Source organism: Epinephelus moara, chromosome 22 (assembly GCF_006386435.1).
Source record: "Epinephelus moara isolate mb chromosome 22, YSFRI_EMoa_1.0, whole genome shotgun sequence".
Lineage (NCBI taxonomy): Eukaryota > Metazoa > Chordata > Actinopteri > Perciformes > Serranidae > Epinephelus > Epinephelus moara.
Window position 1 is genome coordinate 40,867,570 of NC_065527.1, and position 22,365 is coordinate 40,889,934.

The window sequence follows — 22,365 nt, forward strand, 5'->3', positions numbered from 1 at the left end:
CTGGATCAATAACGTCCAATAACTGCGCACACAGCTGTGGGTTCAGCTTTTATAAAACTAGTGAAATACTCTCGCAGCTACAGCCGCAGGCTAACGTGGCCAGTGTGATGGCATTTCATAATAATTTAACACTAAACACCCACTCACGTTGTGTGTGAGGATCGCTGATGCTGTTTTGTCAACCAGCTAGCATCAGCTACGCCTACAGGCAAGCTGCTGTTAGCATTTTTTTTTTACACAAACAAGCGATGGTGCTTTGTATCTGGGAGTCACGAATACTGACGATGTGCTGCCAGTAGCCAGCGACGCCACATATAAAAGCAAAACGGTCGCCATACTGACATATCAAAGGTAAAGTAACTAAGCTAACGCTAACTGCTAGCTAGCTAGCTAACGTAAGTTGGTGACTTATGGTTAGCTACATGCTAACGCAGGAAGGAGCATAACGTTACATGAGCGAATCTTCACCAGACTTCATGTAAATAATACTGTTTTTAACGACAGCCGCTCATGCGATGAGCCATGTTAGCTAACTTAAGGCTGCATACACTGGGAAGCTAACATTAGATAGCTAAATGTGGTAGCGCTAGTGATCATCAGGTGGAAGCTCCTGGACTTCCTATCACAAATCAATACAGTTTGGGATGCTCACAGCTGGTAATCATTTGATATCTCCACTATCAGTCTACCTGCTTTAATATGATCTGTGGTAGGGATGAAACATGTCGATTATATAGAGCCATAGTCGGCTGACAGAAAAATGATTAGCAAGTGGTTGAAGATTAAGCTAATATCACAAGGTAGTCGATCACTTGTTAGGTCAGTATTTCAGCCTCTGCTCCAGTTTATTAGCTCTGAGGATTTGCTGCTTCTGTTTATCTTATTTCATCTTATATGAACTTAATACTTGTAGGTGGTGTTAATTTGGAAAACAAGCGTTTTCGAAATCTAACCACATATATATATATATAGTTATTGTAAGGCAGTACTAACAAGTGTTTTGTATTATCAGTAATCTGTCATATTATGACAGGGCTGTAGCACCAACTTCGGGGCCCTATGCATAAGCAGTCTCTTTGGGCCCCCTGCACTTCCTCTCTTGATGCATGTCTCCCTCACGCACTGTTTTTTTTTTTACTGACAGTTCACTTTCTTTCCCTTTCCTTTCTATCTTTTCTTTGTTGGAACCCTGATATTCCTTTCCTGGGGATAGACACAACAGTGTACGTTAGTGCTCACTCGCTCAGATCTAGTTTCATTCAGAGACAAATCCAATTGCAGGGACAGACTAAACCATTGTGCACCTCTAAGGGGTGAGAGGTGCCTCAGAGAGCTTTTACCATTTTTGATACAAAGTTCAGTCTTTCAACCAATTTATTCAGCCAATTTTCATTTATTTATGTCACTAATTAAAAAATAAAATTGCGAACATAACCAAACTTTACATTCCAGGCTTTTCAAGGACCCCCCTCCCATAGGGGCCCTTGGTATCAGTCACACTTTTCCCCCACTACAACACCCCTGTATATCAATTAATTTGTTGCTTGGTCTATGTAAAAAAAAAAAAGTGACAAATAGTGACAATGGGCCCATTGTGTCAATTTCAGCTTGCTTGTCTTGTTTAAATATAAACCCCCCAAAAATTCAACATACCATCGTATAAGAAAAAAACCCAGGAAGTATTCACTTTTAAGACGATGACACCAGAGCATCTCTGTTTTTTATTTTTGCTTGAATAGTACAATTAATCAATCAACATTCTTTAAGACAAACTTTTCTGTGGATCCAATAATCAATTAGTTGACTTATTGTTTCAGCTCTGTGTGACAGTAATTATTCTCTAGATGAGATATTATATGCATGCACTCTGTTTTATTAATACTTTTAGAATATTTCTCCTCTCTGAGAATATTAAAATAAATTTAATTGAATGAGTCCGTATCTCAGTTCATCTTAATCTAAATATCACTCATTGTTTTCTCTTCTGTGTAGTATTGTCTTGCATCTGCCTTTATTACCTTTACCTTCGTCACCTGCCCTTTGTGTTGTAGTATTGTCCTTAGTAAGATGTTAAAATGATTGTCTCCAACCCATACGTTCCTTAAACGTATCTGCCTGACCGAAAAAAAATATTTTTGCCACCCAAGAAAATTGAACTGCAGGAAAAAGAAGTTCAAGAACAAATGCATTGTATAGATCAGTAATCCTAAAACCTAGAATACTACATACATTATGCACATCTACTGTAAAAAAGATTAAACCTTCAAACCCAGAATAGGCACTAAAACTGTATACCATTAGGAAGAGTGTCATTAGAAACAAAATATGAGAGGTAAGTGACCACTTTTGCGGTTTCTAATGTGTTAATTGTCTCCACAGTTTTGTGTGACCATGGATCCAACCTGCAGTGCTTCTGCTGCTCCAGCTGGTTTGACTGTCCAGGTGTGTTTCCCCGGTGCCCGTGCTGCTGTTTTGGATAATCTGAATCACCAGCGGGAAGAGGGCAGACTGTGTGACCTCTCCATCCAGGTGCAAGGGCAAGTGTTCAGAGCCCACCGCTGTGTGCTTGCTGCGTCCTCGCCTTACTTTCATGACCAGGTAAGCCAGGGTACATCAGTGTGTACAGATTCATTCATTTATAATAAATTACTGTTGTATTTGCACACCCCATATTTTTGTCCTGAAGTTCCAAACTAAGTGTGTCTTTGTTGCTATTTCTCAACAGGTGTTACTGAAGAATGTTACAACTGTTTCCCTCCCCTCAGTTATGGACCCAGTGGCCTTTGAGAGCGTCCTGAGTTCTGCCTACACGGGCCAGCTGAGCATTGTGCATGATGACATTGTTAACTACGTCACAGTGGCCAGTTTCCTCCAGATGTGGCACATTGTGGACAAATGCACAGAGATCCTGAAGAGGCCCCGGCCCTCAGCAGAGGCCACCCCTGGAGAGGCCACAGTAGCTCCACCTGGCACTGCGTCTCGCCAGCAGTCCCCAAGCAGCACAGACTGCTTATATCTGGAAAGGGAAGGAAGACGGAAGGAGAGAAAGCCTGATGCCCTGCCTCCTTTAGCTACATGGAGACGCCCGCAGCAGTTTCCTAGATGGGGGCGCCCACGGCCCTCATCAGCCCAGCACTTAGCCGACTCTCAACTGGACGCTCTCCCTGGTTACGCGGAGAGTGATTACACCAACTGTGAGGAAGCATGGGTATCAAGCAATGCCAAAACTAGCCATTTTGCTCATGATGGAGCTGGCCACAATAGTCGGTACCACGGGGGGTTCCCTAGTGGTGAGGCATCAAAGCAGAAAGCCAGGTTTCAACAGCGAGGAGCACCGCCAAGCACTGATAGACTGCTCGATAAGAATAGAGAGAGCGGGGACGGTGATGAGACGCAAGAGAAGAGGAAGAAGGAGAAGAGAGAGATTGAAGCAGATGAGGGAGTTGGAGAAGCGGCGGTGGAGAAGAAGGGAGGCTTCACAGAAATGGGACACTGCGGTAAGATATAAAAAAACTCATTCCACTTTAAACACATGTAATGCGTCTCAGTCTAACAAAATACAGTAAAAAAAAAAATCTTTAGTAGAACAAGACTATGAGCACTCATGTATGTGTTTGTAGAAAATTTGAATTAAAACACAAAGTTGAATTACTGGCATACATTTAATTCTTTTCTTAAGAGGAACTTCACTGCTGGAGAGTGGGTCATTTCTTAAAACTAGGTCTTTGGTGTAGAAATGTCTAATTATTTAAGCCTTGTTTGCACCAAGCAGTCTGGTTCAGTTCAATTCAATTAATTACACATTAGAATGGCTATTTTTGTGTTTCCATTGTCAAAAGTTGTGAATTGTACAAATAGAACTGTTCCATTCAGTCCCATTTTTACGTCATCCCTCTGTTGAGGTACCTAGTACACTGATCTGATACTAAAAGGTGGATCTAGAAACACTACAGTCTGTTGATCGGTCAAGAGAGAATCCACACTCTTGCACACTTGTTCTTCAATGATTCTATGCACACACTTGCTATTTTTACTTATCCCATCTACTCTAACAGAGACTGTAAACAGTCCAGCCTGTTCGGTTTGTTCTAAGTGTCGGCATGCAACTCTATTCTGTGGAAGATGAGTGATGTTCAGACATCCCTCTGTGTTGTCGGTAAAGAGGAAATACAGCGCCTGCTGGACGGAGCAGTGACACGGCTTTTACTATATGGTAACAACCCTGCGTATATTATGAGTAGCGTGGTGGAAATACTGAACAGATCTAGGGTTTATGTACATGTCGGAAAAACCTACAACAGCTAGAATGCCTTGTGTGCCATGTCTTTGCAACCACTCCCAGGCCACTCCTTTTCATGGGGCACCGGAATAAGTTATTATGCAGATAATTGCAAACTGACTGGGAGAGTCTGCAATCTTTGGGACCTTCTTGTGCCAAACCCCAAAGATTTTTTGCAGCTGGAAGCATATTTTAATACAGGGAAGGCAGAGGGGATTGTAATGTTACTTATATACATGTATTCCCTGTACTCAAACCGTAGGAATCAACTTGAAAATTTAGCAAAGTTACTCTTAAATTTACTATTGTGATGAATGTGAAGATTAACCATCTGTGACAAAAAAGAAGACATCTTCTGAAGTGTGGTAGGAATGAGTTCAAGAACTAAAGCCAAGACGATACTCGGTTCAAATTCTTTCTGAGAAATAAAAACACGTTTTCTATCAAACCCTTTTTCTTTTCATTTGATAAAAGAAGCAAAAGTTCTCAAATGTTAATTATGTTCTTTTCAGCAGTTCTTGTGAGTTTGTGAGTAGCACAGGCACATTCAGGCCAGTGCCATCAAAAAGCATTGAGATGAGATACACAGCCTTACATTGTGGGCGTTCTTCTCTGCTGAATCACACAGTACTTCCTCTTGTTCTGTGCATGAATTGATTTGATTTTGTTTGACATTTCTCCAGCAGACTTCCACCCAGTTTCAAATGAGAATGTAGCTGCTGGACAAGCCTCGGGGAAAGGTAGTGTGGAGGAGATCAAGGAGAAAGCACAGAGAAATTTGGTGGGAAGAGATCCCTCCTCAGACCTGCCCAGTGGTCACGCTTGCCAAACAGGTGTAGATGTTTCGGGTCCTTCCTGCCCAGTTTCAGCTCGGCTCCAGTGGCAGGCGGGTCCCTGGTCTCAACAAGAGCAGAGGCCGCAGGAAGGAGAGGGTGGCAGCTGCAGTAAAGACGAAGATGAAGACGATGAGGAGGAGGACGTTGACTTTGAATGTTTAACAGAAGGAACTTTTAGCAGAGAGACATATGATGAGATTGAAGATGGCACAGGACAGGTTTCCCAGAGGCCTTTAGTGCCTGCATCTCCAGACTTCACCATGGCAGGCTCAGAGGTGAACTGGCCCTCCACCAGCGCGGGACAGGGTAGCTCTTTGACTCCCACCTCAACTCGCCATCAGTCTCCATCCTCTGCTGCATTTCAGCCACCCTCTTCACCCCCGACCCCATCTTCTTCATCCTCAGTGTCTCTTGCTGGCGCCCCCTACACTGGAAAAGTCCACTTCTGCCACTGTGGCAAAGCTTACACTCTGAAGAGTATGCGTGACCGACATGTGAAGATGCAGCACCTCAATCTGCGGCCCTTCGGCTGTCCTGTTTGCACAAAGTCCTTCAAGATGAAGCACCACCTAACCAAGCACCTTAAGACTCACGGGGGGCTGCGGCCCTATGAGTGTGGCCTGTGTGGGAAGAAAGTCATATGGAGAGACAGCTTCCTCAGGCATCAGGCTCGATGTGAGAGACTTGCCTCCAGCTCCTCAGCCAACAGCAACAACGCAAGCACAGCTGCAGCAGATATGGATGACAGCTACAGCTATGGGTTTGAAGACGGGGAGGCTTTTCTTGCAACAGGAGGACAAGTAAAAGTTGAGGAGGTGGAGTTCCATGGGGAGATGGAGGATGGGATGCGTGGCCTGTTGGGCAGCGTATCTGGGATTGTGGATGAGCTAAGAACTCAGTCACAAGATTTAAACACTGGTAGTCATGTTTTTAAAGAGGAGGCAAGTGAGAGCTTTAGTGGAAATTAAACGTCAGTGTAAAACTGTATTACATAAATACAAAAACAACATCAAACTTTAAAGTCTATTGATGGCTTCTCAGAGCTGCCATTTTTGTTAAATCCATTTTATGTGCATTCTTTACATGTCATGGGAAAAACGGAACAGGAATAATTATGCTCCAAGTGATCCTTTTTAATTTGTGCAGTACCACGTAGACTCAGTTCTCGTTTAGTGATGCTGTAAACTGTACAACTGTGTTGTGAATGTACATCTTGAGCCCGAATAAAGTTTATTTGCTTTTTGCACATAAATTATTTGCCCTTGATCTACATTACAAAATAACTACCAGGGTATAAAATTGTTTTTGTGCCATATCGATGTCTTTTTACACTGTGTAAAGGAATCTTGATTTACACATGGTAATAAAAACTTTTGATTTTTTTTCTGGTTGATTGTACAATGTTGTAATTTATTCTAGAACTTAATGGGTCATATAAGGACACAGACTTATTCTAGTACAGTGTTTCCCAACCTTTTTTTGGTCAGAGGGAATGCCACAGCCTTGTCAGGTAAACTCACATACCCCATTTATTCTCTTTCCAAATGTCTAACCTTTCAATACAATTGAACGGTCAAAACTTAGATTGGTTTGGTCAGCAATTGTGCTACTACTACTACTACTACTACTACTACTACTAACACTTGGTGTGAAACTTCATATTTCAGCTATTTATCTATTACTTACAGTAAATCTATTGCAGCAGTTTATCCCTTGTTTTTGGCTAACTATTTCAGCTATCTATAAATTACTTTTAGCTATTTCAGTTGTTTTCCCATTACTTTAAGCGAACTATTTCAACCATATATCCATTACTTTTAGCTATTTCAACTGATTGGCCAACTATTTCAATCATTGATCCATTGCTTTAAGCTAACTATTGCAACTGTTTAGCCATTACTGTTTGCTTTTTCAATTGTTTATCCATCACTTATAACCAGTCATTTCGCCTGCTCATCCAATACTTCAAGCTAGTTACATCAAGCATTTATCCATTACTTTCAGCTAACCATTTCACCTGTTTCTCCATTACTTTAAGCCATATATTCAAACTTTTTAGTCACTACTCTTAGCTCCCAATTTTAGCCTTTTCTGTTATACTTTTAGCCAACCAGCCTATTTCAACCATTTAGCCATTAATGTTACTTTTAACTAGTTCAACCAGTTATTCATTACCTTTAACTAATCATTTGAACTGATTAGTCAATTCAGCTATATTTCCCATTCATTATTTCCAACTACCTGTTAAAAATTCTTTGCCTACTTGCTAAAAGTTTTCACCCACTCTTACATAACTGCAATATGTAGTGTTCAGGTTACAGCTGGCTTTATTCACTGATCACCCAAACACTATTGTGGACCTAGTACACACGCCCTCATGGCCAAAAATGGTTCAGGAATGGCCCAAAGAACATGACAAAGAGCTCAACACACCGACATGGCCTCCGAGTTCCCCAGATCCCAACTTGATCGAGCATTCATGGGATGTGCCAGTACCCCAGAGGTATGTCTGATCCATGTTGGGGCCTCTTTGGATCAGACATAGCTCTGACATGTCAAGGCATGGACACATGTCCTGTGGAGTCTGGTTCCGGGGTGCTGGCAGAGGATCCTTTGAGACCTGTCCGTTGTGACATGGGGTACTGGCACATCCCGCGGATGCTCGATCAGATTGGGGGGCACTGCCACTGAGGAGTGTTACTGCCATTAGCAGGGGACTTGGTCTGCAACGATGTTTTGAAGAGTGAAGTGCTTCAAGTGGTATCCACATGAATGCCAGGACCAAAAGTTTCCCAGCAGAACATTACATTGTAACGAGATGGTCAGTATTATTCATGTCATCTGTCAGTTTGGCCGATCAGTGTATGTTGATATAGCCTATTCTTTTGATCAAATCATAATTTATATTTTTAAAATTAGCTTACCTTTCAATGTACCCCCTGCTAACTGCAGAACTCCCTGCATTACAAATGCTCTTGGTTAGAAATCACTGTTCTAGAATGCGGACACTCGTTTTAAATTTGGGTAATTGTAGGACATTGTGGGTCATTTCAGTGGGTCATTAAAGAACATTGATGCTCATTGTACAATATTTTGGATTATTCAAGGACACTGAGGTGTATTCTTAAACACCAAAACTCATTCTAAAACACTGTGGCTCATTTTAGAACTGTTCCTTTGTAGCGCAACGGTGGAGCACCAGAGGTCTCTCTTGATCAACATTGCAGCATCCCTTTCCTCTGATCACATTGTGCAAAAGGTCCTCACTGTGTTTGAAGAGAACATTCTCCATGAATTGTTAAAAAAAAAGACCTAGAGACCCATGAAAGACGTCGAGCTAATGAAAGGCACTGTCATTGAGTGTATTCAGATGCATTCAGGGGGGCAGCCTATAGAAATTTCCATTTCAATTGCAAAAATGGGGTTGTGATGATGAAAGAGCTGTTGTACAAAGCGCAACTAAGGTCTTACGTGCTCTGTGACACTGTATGTCGCCAGTTAAAGTAGGAGACAGTTCTGGGAATAACACAAAGGAGTGTTTATATTTTTTCTAACATAGTATGGTAATCTGAGTCGAACGGGTGCTTAAATCACACTGAAATTATGTATTTAGGGTTGATCATTTGATCTTGTATCTTTTATCAGAAAATTAGTTTTTAGATTTTTAATACATTTGTGGAAATGTTTTCTCATAGCAGACGTGTGACCAGAATCAGTGTAAAGTCAAGCCATATTGAATGGCTCAGGGTATATTTAGCCATATATGTGAATGCTAAAATGCAGGAAAATTGCCTGTGTGTGATGCGGATTTTGTGCCACTGAGCTAATTATCTCAGGAACATTGAATACAGGAGAGATGGAGCTCTTTGCTAATTGCGGTCTTAGGGGCAGCTGTCCTTGAAAGTTCTATCTCAGCATTATTTCTAATGATGTGAAACACTGTTTTTTCCACCTCTGAGTATTATCCTTAGTGTTCAATTAACTGCAGGACAAAATGTACTGCTCCGTGTTGTTGAGATCTTGCTTTCTGTAGTCCGTATAGAACACTTTGATATTGGGATTACTGTCTGAGATAGATGATTGGCCCCCAGAGGGTGTTTCAAGGGCATGTGGGAGTCTTCAGTTATGAATCATGGGTTGAATTAGGGGCTAATACAGTACACACTTTGTTATTTCACTCCTCAGTTATTTTGCTGCTCAGCAAAGCTTGAAGCTGGTTGAAGGAATACATCACCCCTCAATTGCCATTTATATATCAGTTCCTCACCCATGTTACGTTGAATTTGTGAAGAAAACATTCATTAAGAAAACGTTGATTTTCTTGCATGCTTTCAGTAAATAAAGAATCTGAAAACTGAGAAAATTCTTGAAGCTATATCAAAACATCAGTTTAAAAACTCTCACAACTCGTGCGGTATAATCCAACTCTCATTTGTCCAGTCGTGTGTTTGGTACTTTCCAAACAGTCTATTTGAGTAAAGTTTACCTATGCACTTATCAGAGCCAGACTCTATGACGAAAGCAGTAGTTTTACCTAATTGAACACAGGAGCTGCTGATGTAAAACTGCCTTGATCAGTTATTTTGTGCTGTTTGTTGACTGTGGTGAATCAAATTAACCTTTAAAAACACCAAAGTCAGTCAATAACATAAACAAACAAACTGATTGAGGCAGCAGCTCTTGTGTTCAATTAGGTAAAATTACTGTCTTTGTCAATGGAGTCTGGCTTTGAAGTGGGGATAAATTAATTTTCACTTTCCTTTGGGTTCTTCATCAGAAAGGGTCGTCTGTTTGGGAAGTACTGAGCATATGACTGGATAAATGAGGCTTGAAATAATCTGCAGAAGTTGTGTGGGAGTTTGTAAACAGATGTTTTGATATAGTTTTGCTGTTGTTGAATGTGTCCCCCTATGACTTCAATTAATCAAGAGTTTTTTCAATTTTTTTAGTCTTCGTTCACCGTGGGGGCATGCAAGAACACAAATTCAATGTTACTCGGGGTGAATAATGGACACACAAATGATCATGGTGGGCATTTGGGACATTATGTTGCAGTCTCCGCCATCGTCATGGTTACAAACATCAGGATAAAAAAACACGTAGGAACAAGCAAGCACTCTCAAAATAAATACACTCGTAAGGTGCACGGCCAAAAACAGTGAAAAAGGGAAAAACGTCTTCGACTTTCTGTCGAAACGTCTGTTGTGTACTGGTACCGCCATCCAAGCTGGTTGATTAAACTTACTAAAAGGACATTTGAGAGTGCTGGCGTTTTTCCCTTTTTTTTTTTTACAAACATTAGGGTAACATCTAAGCTAGCCTCTAAGGTAAAATTTATAGTTGTGATACCTGCACATTAAGATAAAAAAAAAAAGGAGGAGTGGCACTTTTTAAATTTTGTTTTGTAATATTAAAGGAATAGTTTGAGATTTTGGGAAATAAGCTTGTTAACTTTCTTGCCAAGAGAAGGTTGGTACCTCTCAAGTCTGTGTTGTATAATGGAGCTGGAAGCAGGGAAACAACCAGCCCAGCTCTACTTTGGCACATTCTCCCTGTAAATCAACACGTTCATTTTTACACTTTGTTACACGTTTGTGTTTTTTACGGCTTAAAGAAACAAGATGTAATGGGATAATTAGTGAGTTTTAGAGATGCTGTCTTTCTAATCTTTATGTTAAGCAAAGCTAACTGTCCACTGGCTCCAAATACATACTATTTAGAATGAGTGAGAGAGTGGTATTATCTCCTCACTTCTTGGCAGAAAGTGAATAATGCCTGGATTGTGGAGTCATAAAATCGTGCCGTGACTAAACGATGGTCCACACCAATCATCCCCGGTCGTCTTTCACAACGTGTGTGATGTCATCAGGTTATTCTTATCCTATTTTTTATTGTTATCACTATTATTTCAGTCACTGTGTCTGTTCATGTGCCAGCCGAAATGTTGTTGTAGTAATGTAAAAAAGTGCCACCAGATGGCAGGAGCTACATTTGAGCTACATCCTGCAAAACTTTCACAATAAAAGCCTTTTTAGAAAATGAAGGGATTCTCTCAACCGAAGTTATAAGGGGCTTTTAATTTTATACAGATACAGGAAGCGTTGAGTTTGAAATGATGGCGCGATTCATTAACCCTATCAAGGCAAATGGGAGCGGATAAAAAGTATAGATATAATATATAATATATATAATAAATAACAGCCCATTTATAATGTAGTCTGTTTCAAATGAAGCTGGTAGCCTCTGCAGTTGTGGTGAGTAAAGACCACTATTTTTTCATTTTATTACTTTATATCCTCCTGTCGGCTCGTCTGATCGTCCACGATCAGAGCCGACACCGTACACCGCTGTGTCGGGCTGATATTGTGTAGCGTGAACCTTAGGCCGACTAGTGCCAGCGATGTGGGACATACTGCACACAGTTACTAGGGCAACAGATGTTCACTAATGGCCAAACATTGACTGTGACTGACAGCGTGTGTAAGGACCCTTATAATGAGCAAAATCTTGAACTATTTCTATGACTAAAAACGTAGGTTTGAAAACGTGTTTCACGCTTCATTTAAATTCTCTTCAAAAATCCCTAAAAAGTGACAAAAACACATTTAATAATCACAACACAATTGTCAGATTTTAAAACATTTAATAACTGAGAGAGGACGTAACATGTTTATTTCCAGTTAAGCTGCACATTTAAAAGTAAGTTTTACATTAAGAGGAAACAAAACACTGTAGCACCACCACATGTTGGCAACAAAACAAAAACACCTTTACAGTTCTTTTAACTATTCATTAAAGTGAAACAGAGCATGTACACATGAGAGTGGCAGTGTCATTTATTATGAACAAAATGAAATCAACAAATTATGCGTCAGAACATTGAAATCAACATGCTGTCCTTCAGTGCTCCTCACCAACTCGGTGCTTCCGCCTTAAACCTTTGAACTACTTACTATCTCACCATCAGATAAAAGAAACTGTTGTCTGTCATCATCTAAGATAAACACAAATAACATTTAAAGTTCAAACTTAATTTAAGATGCAAACAGATAACTCGCAATAAATGAGATCCATACAAAGCTACTATAGAAAAGAGAGCAGACCAGTTGTTTTTAGGACATTCTTTAGTTATGTAACAGTGCATCTGAAAAGGGCATTTTATTCTATTTTTGGAAAAACATCATACTGTACATGTTTATTAATTATACTGAACTATAATGAAAGAAAAACTGTTACATCAAAAATATATTAGAGTCTGTACTACTCATATATACTGGAGGTTTCCAGGTGTGTTTTCAAATGCTTTGCAACATACATTTCACTCAGCCACAAACAGGACCACTCTCCATCTGGATTTCACATGTGAAACAAAAACAAGCGTATGTTTGGTGTGTAAGTCTTTTTTTTTTCAGCAAGATACACAAAGCATCACTCATGTACAAAATGCAGATGACGGGAGACAAATACAAAAACATCTGCCATGAACAAACCTGCAGACAGCAGACACTAGCACCATCAGACCAAGATACTCAAATGGGTGATTTTTACAGTAAGATATTTTACTAAAAGCACGACCAAACCTCTTATAAACAGCTAGACAAGATATCTAGGATTAAAACAAAAAAAGGCCCAGTGACCACCTACATCCCTGGAGAGTGGATTTCATACTCTGACAAAAACATACAGGAAGCCTTGTGTTAGTGGATTAACATTTCTTGAGGTTGTGACTCCGCCGCTTGCAGATCTTGTTCCCCACTTTTGTCTTGTCCCATTGGTGTTGGATCTGTGGTTTGGTCCTCGGCGGAGAGCTTAGAAGATGGTGCTCCAGCGTTTAGGGGGTGGACGGGACTTGGTATCTCCCTGAAGAGAAGGAGAAGAAGGAGGATGATGAGGAGGTTGAGAAAAAAACATTTCTATCCCTAGAGACGGCATCTATAAGAGCGATCTGGAGTGATGTAGTTTCAGTGCTGAAAGTGATTGTCGAATACTTCACATTAATTGGGATTCAATAAGATTATCCACACTAGAGGGCATTTGCAGAAAAATAATCAAAGATTATATGCATGAATTTTAATACTTTAGTTCACATGTTGTGACACTCTAAAAATGAAAATGTTGCCCTTAAAGGAAAACATTGGTATTCTTAACCTGGACCCTATTTTCCCAAGTTTTGTGTCTAAGTGACTAATGGAGACAACAGAAAGGGCTAAAAGTGCTCATTCTTGCCACTGACAGATTGCTCCCAGAAGTGTCTGACAACATTATGGAAAATCATTGCAGCTTTTTGTGCAGGTGCGACACTCTCAATACTGAACCAGTTTCAAAAATGATGTCTCCATTTGTCACTTAGACACAAAACATATGTAAAAAGAGTCCAGGTTTAAAAAAATACCTACGTTTCCCTTGAAGCCTGTTAGATTATTACGATGAGAGGCTGCTGTGAACGTGTGTTGATGGATGAAGATGAGTGAAACTGAAATGAATCATACTGTATTGATTTCTTACTCACTGATCTGGGGTGAGAGCATCACTGTTGCATTTGGGCAAACAGACAGGAAACAGTGTTTATGAAGCCTAGTTTACAGATAGAGAGAGGAAATGTTGAGTCAGACAAGGAGGCTAACATGTGGTAAAGCTCACCAGGTTGAAGATCCTGGAGAGTGTGCTTTGGTCTCTGCGTCTTCTGACCGGTGACTTTGTGCTCTCAGCACGCGGCGACGAGGCCTAAAAAAAGACGCTCTATAAGCACAGTTGGAGACCTGCTGCTCTGTCACTGTGTAACCTTTAACCAGACCTTTAATTGATTTTGCATTGATGGCCTTTCTCTTTTTACGAGATGAGACACGTTTCACCTCAGAGCATTAGCAATGTCCCACCACTTTAACAAAAACAACTGTTTGCAGATATTATAGAGGGCACAATCATTGCTGTTGGACAAAAAACACATATCCACAAATATCAAGTCCTTCATAAATGAAGAACAGATGGCATAGTTTCTTATCAATGCTCAAAGTTTTGCACTTGTGCACATGTATATCTGTGTTTACCATTTATTGTCTTTACTTTCATTGGGATCGACCATTTGGTATTTGGATCTGTGTTTTCAGTGAGTTTTTATGCACTTTGCTACGGGCTAAATTTCCCTTGCAGACAATTAAGGTGGACTAATGACAGGTTTTTGTACCTATATAACTTTAAAAATTATAAACAAGTTAATCGAATCAGTGTGTAGGATTTAGGGGGATTTAACTTCTAGTGGTTAGGACTGCAGATTGCAACTACCTAAAATGTCTCCTGGTAGAATCCCTTTAGTGTTCATTGTTCAAGAGGTTTTTACCGTGCGGCCAGATAATCCACAGATGTCTCTTCCTCTCTCGAAACAAACAGATCAGGTGATTTAACCCAGTAAAAATACTGAATAACACTGCTTGTTGCCGATGGGCTGCTAATTAGCGAAAACACAAGTGGCCCTGTCTGGAGCCAGGGTGAACGCCGAGGATGAGGACCTGCTCCCCGTGTAGATATAAACGGCTTATTCTAACACTGTGTCCTTACAGCAAGCGAGCGTCTGCGTATCACGCCACATCGCGTTACATTGGATGCTCTCTGTCCACATGGGATTAGTTAGATATGGATCTCTATTACGTCACATAAACAAACCACACACCTATCAGCTGTGTGCACAGAGATGTCAGTCTGGAGGTGGAACAGGAATAGGAATAAATAGGAATAAATAGAAACAACGATTCTTATTCCCAGGTGATCATACACTAAAGAAAGCATGCCTATTATATCCCCCTAAATCCTACACAATGGACCTTTAAAGGACATAAAATAGTTTCAGTATTTTTGCTGGTAAGCTGAGGGGAAACAACAAAACTGCAGATATGTGTTTTCTCTGCAACAGCAGCAGTGTGACGTGGAAGAAATAGTTGTCCCTGTTCTCCGATCTGTTATTGTGAGAGAATAACATGTCAGAGATGCGGGGAAAAACGTCATCATGTGACAAGACCAGATAATAGCAACCTTCAGGGGAAAGAAAATGGATGACAATGACATGGTAAGGTCAATGTTGAACGGACAGACACAGAAGACATGAGTGAATCATCACCATCAAATGACAGAAAGATATTACGGCTGTCCAGGGACATCTGACAGATGAAGAGACACAAAGATGGTGGGAAGCCAAAACAGATGGATTGGAGAGTCATCTCTGGCACTAAGGGGATGGAGGTGTTACAGAGAACTAGAGGTGTGGAAGAGGAGGAGGAAGAGGACGAGGAGGAGGGTGATTCAGGCCAAGAGGTCCTAAGAGAAAATGTTTACCGGTTGTGGTTCATAAATAGTTGAGCAGTTTCAAAGTCATCCAGAAGCAGCGAGTCGCTCTGGATTGAAGCAAAGAAGAACTTATTGAAATGTGATAAATTTACCAATGAGCCAATGCTTTGAATAAATCAATCTTTTCAACTGATCAGCCAGTGAATTAAAATGATTTTCTGTGGCACCCTTTAGGAGTGAGCTTTGCCTTTCAGCTACTGTATGTAGATGCTTGTCAATCAGCTTTGCTTTTGAATATGTCTTGATTCGACATGTACAGATATAAAAGATATTTCTCTTCGAGGAGGAAAGCAGTGAAACACACACAGCGAGAAAGAGAAAGGACCAGCGTGGAGGTTAGGTAACAGGTGTGCTGCAGACAAAAGACGCATTGCGAAGGAGCTCTCTACAGACAGATTTAAATGGGATCATTGCGCACACACACACACGCAGACAGGTGCAGCCAGCAGTTTGGCTTTTGGTTGATTTGAGAAGGGAAGACTGTGTGACGTACCAAGCCCAAGACGTCTCTCCACTGGCCATGAAAAAGAAACAGATGGTAACATGATGAGATAATGAGATATAGTGAGAGTACAGTGGAACCTGCATCCACCTCAACACATTGGAGAATCCTCCATTTACAGATAGGCTATTAGATGGCAAGATTTACAGTGATGTGGTGGGAAACTTCTACTGGTGACAGGTAAATACTTCATGCAGCTGATTTGCTCTGTAGCACAAGTTGGGACCCACTCATGTAACACATGCATTTACATCATAAAGTTTAATATCAGCCTTTGGTCAATTGCATAGAATGCATGACAATAACATTAAAATCATTACAATACACAAAAGTTATCCTTTATTCTAGCCTGGTCAGATGATGCAACAAGCACAGGGCTTTGACCCAGCAGACTGGTGTTCATGTCCATGTGAAAATAAAAGTCAACAATGAGTTATTTTGTCACAGCAGTCGGAAGTTATGTGAGTCGACCCACAGGACTAACATCAATCACAATCTTTTCCAAACCCTGACCAAGTAGTTTTGTTGCCTAAACCTAACCTAACCTCTTAGTAGTCACGTGAGTCGACCCACGTGACTTTCCGCCAACCTCTTGCATACAATACAAAAGGCTGCCCTTGGTGTCATTATAATGATGCCGGGGGCTTCTGCCCAAACGTCAAAACATGATAGGTAGGGATGAGATCACGTAGGTCAATTTAAAAATCCTCCGTCTACATCTTGCAGCCACTATGTGTAGAATTTTTAGCCATACTAGCTGTGTGAATTATCTTCACAACTTTAGAATGGATTGCAATGAAATTTGGTGTAGATATTCATGGTCACCAGAGGATGAACCCTACTGACTTTGTTGATTTCCTGACTTTTATTTGAGTTTCACCAACAGGAAGAAGTGTTCAATTAAGTGAAAAGTCACCACATTTACAAGAAGGACTAATATTACAGTTGTGCATTTATGTCCCCTACAGGAACCTACATCCTATTAATCTTAAAACTAGCTTTCCCCTAGCGCCATCATCAGTATAAATTTTAATTTGTCCAAAAGTTTTTTGTTTTTTTTACAAAGAAATAAACCAATGTACGCACGCCTAATTACACTAACATCGACTTACATGTCACATACTCACATTTTCTGCTCTTAAATGGATACTGTTATTGCTGTTTTTTGTTGTTGCAATCAAACATATTTTGCTATTAGTAGTTTGTTATCACTTGTATAATTTTATGTATTATTCTTTATCTTTCTGTAATTCTTAATAACTTTGTCAAACTTTTATTAGGTGGAGGCTTCAAATAAGCCCTCTGAGTTTATTGCCTCTCCCTGAACTGTATTTCGTTATTCATTTTTCTTGCCTTTTTGTGTTTTAATTGTGCATAAAACTAAATTAAACTAAACTAAACTAAACACCAGCTAAACTAATGACATTTCAGTCAATCGTGTGCTAAATAGCTAAACTAATGTTTAGCGCTTACCAACAAATGTTAACATGCTAACATTTATTTAAAATGAAAACTAAGATGCATTAAACCTGCAAAACACTAGCATGACAGCATTGTCATTGTGAACATGTTAGCATGCTAACAGTAGCATTTTACATGCTCAGTGCACTGCTAGTGTGGCTGTAGACCATCTGAAACTACATACAATGCACCACATACTCTACATGTGTGCTATTGTTTGTGTAAATGAACAACACTATGCACTGAACCATAATTACCACGTCACTTCTTGAGAGCTGCCTTGCAGGTTGGAGATGCGTAACCATGGTAACCCATCCTGACTTAGGTTCTATGGCCATTCAAAAATATTTCAAAGATATTACGCCTGACAAAGTGCAATCTTTACACACTATCACTTAAATTGACATTACAGAGCTGTCTATTATAAATGTTCCTCTAGTGCACTGCATTGTGGGATATTTACGCCGGCATAGTGTTCAGTGTTTAGATAATGTAATATTTCACTGGAAATTGTATGTAATTCACATACTATTGGTTTCATACTAAGATTTTGGACATACTAAAAAATCTCACATACTGTTTTAGCTTAGTAAATATAGGTTAATATGGAATTTAAATGATTTTTATTGCATTAAGTTTTTCTTGTAAAACAATGTGACAATGCTGGTGAGTACTAGTGCAGTTTATCAGTTGTCTAAAGTGTCTTCAGGTCAGATCCATTGAGGGAAGTTATAAAATCCCACACACTGTAATTTTTCAAAGGTATCAAATAAATACTAAGTGGATATTAAATAAATAGCTTAAAACAAAATGCCTTTGAAAAGAAAAAAGATGCAGCTGTTGCATTTGACACTGAGGAATATGATGGAGAACAGGGAAATCTAAAAAGTGATCAGAAGTCAATGATTAATGCATCGCTGCATCTTCACTCTGCAGCTACACCTCTGGAATAATCAACAAAACAGATGAAATAAATGAGACTCACCCTGGATTTAGGACGAGGAGAGGAAACCTGAGAGACACCAAGCAACAACAAAAGAATGACTGATTGCAAACAGGACAACAAACACTGTTTTCGACTAAACAAATGATTGAGCTGCTGATAAAAATTTCCCCCAATTCCTGTCTTTAAATCAGTATGTAAATGAAGGAGTCACACAGCTTTGTAATCAGAGGAAGCTGAGAAACAGTTTGAAACGCTGCCACACTATTGATGCCAGGAGTTGGAGCCAAAGTAAATCAAAAGAAGACATTTAAACACTCACACAGTAGAAATTGGAGGAAATTGGTTTGTTTTGTGCTCTGGCTTATGCAACTCACAGCAGCCTTAGAATAACACATAAGACTCTGTTGAGCTTATAAACTCAGGATGTTAGCAAACATGACTTGATGAACATGGTTATTGTTATGTAAAGCAAGCATATATGATCTATGATATGATGTATGAAACTTACAAAGCTCCTGAAGAAATGCACCACAGCATTTTCATTGGTCCGGCGGCGAGCGGAGGATTGCTGGGGTGAGGAGGCCAGGTGACCTCGGAACGACCCCTGTGAGGAGCAACAGAGGTCATGTAACTGCATGTGTTTACATAGTGATGTTACCACAAGATTGAGTGATGTCACTGTCAAATCAAATCAAATCAAATGGCATCAGGTTCTTAGATCTTTAAGTCTTTTAATGCAGTAAGTGCATGATAGAGTAGTTTGGCATGAGCTCGAGGAGACAGTCCAGCTGCACCATCCCTCCTAATGTTATAATTACAGTTATTATAGTAGTTTCAAAGCCCTGCTGGGCGTCAAGTCCCACAATGTACAGGAAAGGACTATAATCATGTTCTACATTTGGGAAATGTGCAAATGGATATCAATTACAGACAATTAAAATGCTGAAAGGAAATAGCATGAATGATATACAATAAGAGAGTGAAGGATGGAGTAGTCGACTACAGTGTGATACCACCAGGTGCAGCTGGCTGACACACTGTTGATAACACAACCTCCAGAACATATCTGAGCGTCCCTGAGCAGTCTGACAAAAAAAAACCTCCAAAAAAAAAAAGTCTCTTTATCCTAATTAATGTGTATTTTCTGTCACTTGTTTCTATGTAAATACAGCAACTTAAACCTTAGAAGAAACCTTTGCCAATCAGCCTACAGATTCTAGTTTTCTTTGGGCACTAACACATATAAAAAGCCTGTAACACATGAGGGACAATATCTGAGCACAAACAATAGTAATGCATAAAAACCCACCAAATCTGCAACCTTTGAATTTCAGATAAACGGGTCGTATGAGAGCAGCTCCGACTCCTGAGGTCTCCTCCCATCACACTGTTCAGTCTTAAACCTGAAGGAGGTTTTGTCTTTCTGCAGCTCAGGACAAAGCTGACATTACAAACTAAATTTAACCTGCACAGTGGTGGCAGTGCATCTACTGTAGATTTTTCTTAAGTTATGTGGGTAGATACATTATTTATTTAACCTCATGTGCCGTGTAAGTTTATGGCCACTTTGGAGGAGTCAAAATGACAGCAGAGTCCAGAGCAGATAGGAAGTGAGACTGAAATAAGTTAAACTCAGATAAAATAGTTTTTGGAAAGATCTGAACTGAAGAACAGGGGTGTATTTTTAGGATTTGAAGACACTTAGCCTGGAAATTTTTTTTGATGGCTCTATTATGCACTCTGCAGCTTTTTTACTGTTAAAAACTGTTGTTTTAAAACTTCCCAGATTAATTAAAAATAGGGATATTGAAAACATTAGTAGTTCTTAGTAACCAAATATTCAACAACTGTTGTAAATAACTGCAGTTAAGAAAATTAACAAGGTAAAGCTTTAAGAAACATTTTTCTGGTTAATAGCAATAAAATAATGGTATATTATGGTAATTTTACAACAATTATAAATATAATATGTTCATGTAAAACATCTCTATCACTCTATCTCTATCACTGAAGGGTCACCTTAAAATTCATAATCTAAACAACTGCAGCTACTAAAACGATTTGGTTCCAATCAACAGTCCAAATAATAATTGGGCGGCAGTAGCTCAGCCCGGACCAAATACGGAGCATGGACTGGTGGCTGGAGAGGTGCCAGTTCACCTCCTCGGCACTTCCGAGGCGCCCTTGAGCAAGGCACTGACCCCCCCCAACTGCTTGGGGTGCCTGACCAAGGCACATCTCTCCACTTAGTGCATGTATAGGTCCTGTTTGTGCATGTGTGTGTGTTTCGGAACTGTGTGTTAATGACAAAAAGAGTGAAAAAAATGAATTTCCCCTCAGGGGGATTAATAAAGTATATAAAATTAAAAAAAACAAACTACATTTTAATGATTTTAAGTATATTTTTTTTAAATCAAGCTTTTGAAAGATGAAGATAAAACTTGAGGAAAAGCTAATTTGTCAAAAAGAAATAAATCTCAAAGCCAGAAAAAAGTTTAAACCAAACTCAGAAATGTATATTTCTTGTAACTGCTCCTGCAGGGAGTTACTGTAACTGAGAGTTTATAAAGTCCAGTTCAATTTAGATTTATATTTTTCTTAAAAAAAAAAAAAAAAAGTCTCCTCAAAACTCTAGAGACAAATTGGAGATTAGAGATATGCCATCCACTGAAAACCATGCATCTCCATTTTTTTGGGTGTAAATGCACTGAGTAAATTCTCCTCCATCTTAAACTTTACTAAAACTTTTACAAACCCAGTGGATAATTTAAAAAAAAAATCACTGTCGCAAAGCTCGAAATGAAGCTGTTTTTCCACCTCACAGGACAGCGGCAAAATAATCCTTAAAAATAAGTAATATAAGGAGGAGCTGAAATTTCATAGTCTTGGTTTTAGCCCCATTGACTAACAGATGTTTCTAAGCTCAACAAAGATGTAATAACGAGTTTTTTTTACATTAAGTTAAAGTTTTAAGAGGCACTGGGAGCCATGAAGTTCAACTGGGAACAAAAAAAACCCTCTGAACTGTCTCTTTACTTGCAGATACATGGATGCTCACCTTGCTCCTTTTCTTTTTGTCTCCCCCAAAGAACTTGGTAATCTGATCCATGAGACCAGGGGTCTTCTTTTTCCTTCCGAGTCCGAAGGTGCTCTGCCCTGAGGTGCTCGCCGTAGCCATGCTAGTAGTTGCTGAGGTTGGGTGGGGTTGACCTCTGTCTATCTACTCAGTAGTCCTCTTCCAAGCCAGTCCACAGCCCACAGTGCCAACACCCAGCTTTGCTGCTCCTTCAGGGTGGTTTCTGACGTGCAGGGGCCGTCTTTGAAGGTGTCATCCCCTCAGTCCCAGGGCACCATGGGACATGAGGAGGGTCAGGTGGGGTGGGGATGGGGAGGGCATGCAGTGGCAGTGAGGTCCATGGCTCTGGCTCGGATCCAGGCATTCTTTGGAGCTTCAGTGGCTGTGTCAGTCACTGCCGCCCTCCGCATGGGCCCGAGCCATTGTTCCTCTCCCCATCTGCTTCACCCCGGCCGCAGGGACAACAAGGGTGATCTCTGAGTCTGCACTCACACCCTGATGCAAAGCAGCCCGCTGCACTGTGAAGCCATTGTTAAAATCGGCCTCATATATCCTCTCAATGGATGGTGTTTAAATTGGATGTACAGTCACCCAGATTAACATATGGAGGGGCCCAGAAGACAAGGAAAAGCTTGTCGTGTGAAAACCTGTGAACAAGAGCCAAGTATCTGTGTCTGCACAGTAATAAAATAAAGTTGTGGTGACTTTGCACGTTTGGATGTTCCCCATTAGTATGCTGAAACCAATGAATCCATACAGCTCCAACTGTTACTGCAACTTTATGACTAATGAAGCTTCAAAAGTTCAATTTTAGACTTGAAAATGTAACCAATCTGGATGTTTTACTGTGATGTAATGACCATTAAAGGTCAAAATAATGTACTAATCCCAAACCCAAAATGAGTTTAGTTACAGTTGGGGAAAAAA

At 40.1% G+C, this 22,365-nt stretch overlaps 2 protein-coding genes across 6 annotated transcripts; one reads left to right on the forward strand and one right to left on the reverse strand.

The window, feature by feature from the left end:
* Window positions 1–3: 3 nt before the first annotated feature.
* On the forward strand, window positions 4–6,497 carry zbtb22a (zinc finger and BTB domain containing 22a). Of its 2 annotated transcripts, none has more exons than XM_050034324.1 (4): window positions 4–351; window positions 2,380–2,598; window positions 2,726–3,497; window positions 4,963–6,497. In XM_050034324.1, exons 2-4 carry the CDS (start codon window positions 2,392–2,394, stop codon window positions 6,081–6,083), a joined length of 2,100 nt encoding a protein of 699 aa, XP_049890281.1. In that variant the 5' UTR covers window positions 4–351; window positions 2,380–2,391; the 3' UTR covers window positions 6,084–6,497. The 2 variants fall into 2 exon arrangements, with proteins under 2 accessions (XP_049890281.1, XP_049890282.1); XM_050034325.1 differs by having other exon boundaries at window positions 7–351; window positions 4,966–6,497.
* Window positions 6,498–11,744: 5,247 nt separating this feature from the next.
* On the reverse strand, window positions 11,745–21,657 carry mbpa (myelin basic protein a). 4 transcript variants are annotated; one of them, XM_050034519.1, is made up of 6 exons: window positions 21,421–21,657; window positions 18,871–18,966; window positions 18,402–18,428; window positions 13,756–13,839; window positions 13,625–13,645; window positions 11,745–12,975 (listed from the first exon to the last, which is right to left on the reverse strand). In XM_050034519.1, exons 1-5 carry the CDS (start codon window positions 21,538–21,540, stop codon window positions 13,643–13,645), a joined length of 330 nt encoding a protein of 109 aa, XP_049890476.1. In that variant the 5' UTR covers window positions 21,541–21,657; the 3' UTR covers window positions 11,745–12,975; window positions 13,625–13,642. The 4 variants fall into 4 exon arrangements, with proteins under 4 accessions (XP_049890476.1, XP_049890473.1, XP_049890474.1 ...); XM_050034516.1 differs by lacking the exon at window positions 13,625–13,645 and adding an exon at window positions 15,947–15,967; XM_050034517.1 differs by lacking the exon at window positions 13,625–13,645.
* Window positions 21,658–22,365: the final 708 nt, after the last annotated feature.